Consider the following 1,122-nt stretch of genomic DNA (forward strand, 5'->3'; position numbering starts at 1 on the left):
GCGCACGCGTCCGTAGGCGTACTAGGACGCCCAATAAAAACCTCGCCCCGTCCCCAAATCTAGTCTAGTTAGTCGGCATGTTGTCTACCCTAGTTAAAATAACTGGCCTTTGGTTGCTTGTCGCCTTGTGCCCACAGAAAAACGACTCGTCGCGCCCTCAAAAGAACCAGGCTTTACAAACGCTCGACGGCGAGCACACGATGCATTTCGGCCTGCACGTGAGGAGCGAATGCGTCGCGGCGCAGACCATGGAGGAGCGGGAGGCCTCGCACGTCGTGGGCCCGGACTCCGACGCCGAGCGGCTCTTCGCGGCGTGCTGCGGCGTCTGCTGCGGCGGCGGGCCATACTTGCCCATCGCGACGATCCCTTGCCGCCAGTACGCGACGTGGCATCGATGCCTCGACCTCTCGACGCCGGTGAACTTCCGCGCCGACGGCGAACGCCTCGTCGTCCGCACGCGGTCCAACGTCTGCTTCTGGGACGTCGAGGAGATCGCGGTCGGGGACGTCGAGTCCGTCGGCGTTTACGTCGAGGATACGGCCTGGGTCTCGTCGGGCGACCGGCCGGTCTACGCGCTCGAGTTCAAGGCCCCGGTCCCGGTGACGAACGCGAAGCAGCTCAAGCGGTCCATGCCGCGGAGCTGCGCCGACGACGGCGGCTGCGACCGCTGCTGCGAGACGCACCTGCACTGCGCCAAGCCCGCGGGCACGCCGCTGATGCCGCGGCCCTACTTCCCCGCGTGCTCTCTCGGCGCCGTCGTGCGCGGTCGGAGCGGCGTGACGCGCCTGAGCCGGCGGCGCTGGCTCCCGGCCGACGTCGACGCCATGGAGCGCCTCGCGTCGAGCCTCGCGGTGCTGCTGGCGCGCGCGGCGGACGACGGCGCGTCGGCCTCGTCCGACGAGTCGCCGCGACTGCCGCGGTCCGCGTCCGAGGACCTGCTCTGCCCGCGCGTCGACGCGCGGGTCCACCCGTCGTCGTCGGACGAGTCCCTCGCGTCGCGCGCGGCGCCGGTCGCGCCCTGGCGCGACCCCCTCCCGGTGTACTAATTGGTGCGCTGTCGGCGTTTAGCATATCCCGCCGGCGGGCTATGCTAGCTTCCGAAGTCACACGCAATGGGATTAG

The 1,122-nt window shown here is 69.1% G+C and overlaps 1 protein-coding gene across 1 annotated transcript; it reads left to right on the forward strand.

Moving 5' to 3' along the window:
• Positions 1-200: 200 nt before the first annotated feature.
• On the forward strand, positions 201-1,046 carry AURANDRAFT_69327 (expressed protein; the record flags this gene model as incomplete). Its single annotated transcript, XM_009045094.1, has 1 exon — positions 201-1,046. One exon carries the CDS (start codon positions 201-203, stop codon positions 1,044-1,046), a length of 846 nt encoding a protein of 281 aa, XP_009043342.1.
• Between the last annotated feature and the right edge of the window lie 76 nt (positions 1,047-1,122).

This window comes from Aureococcus anophagefferens (genome assembly GCF_000186865.1).
Source record: "Aureococcus anophagefferens unplaced genomic scaffold AURANscaffold_1425, whole genome shotgun sequence".
NCBI lineage: Eukaryota > Pelagophyceae > Pelagomonadales > Pelagomonadaceae > Aureococcus > Aureococcus anophagefferens.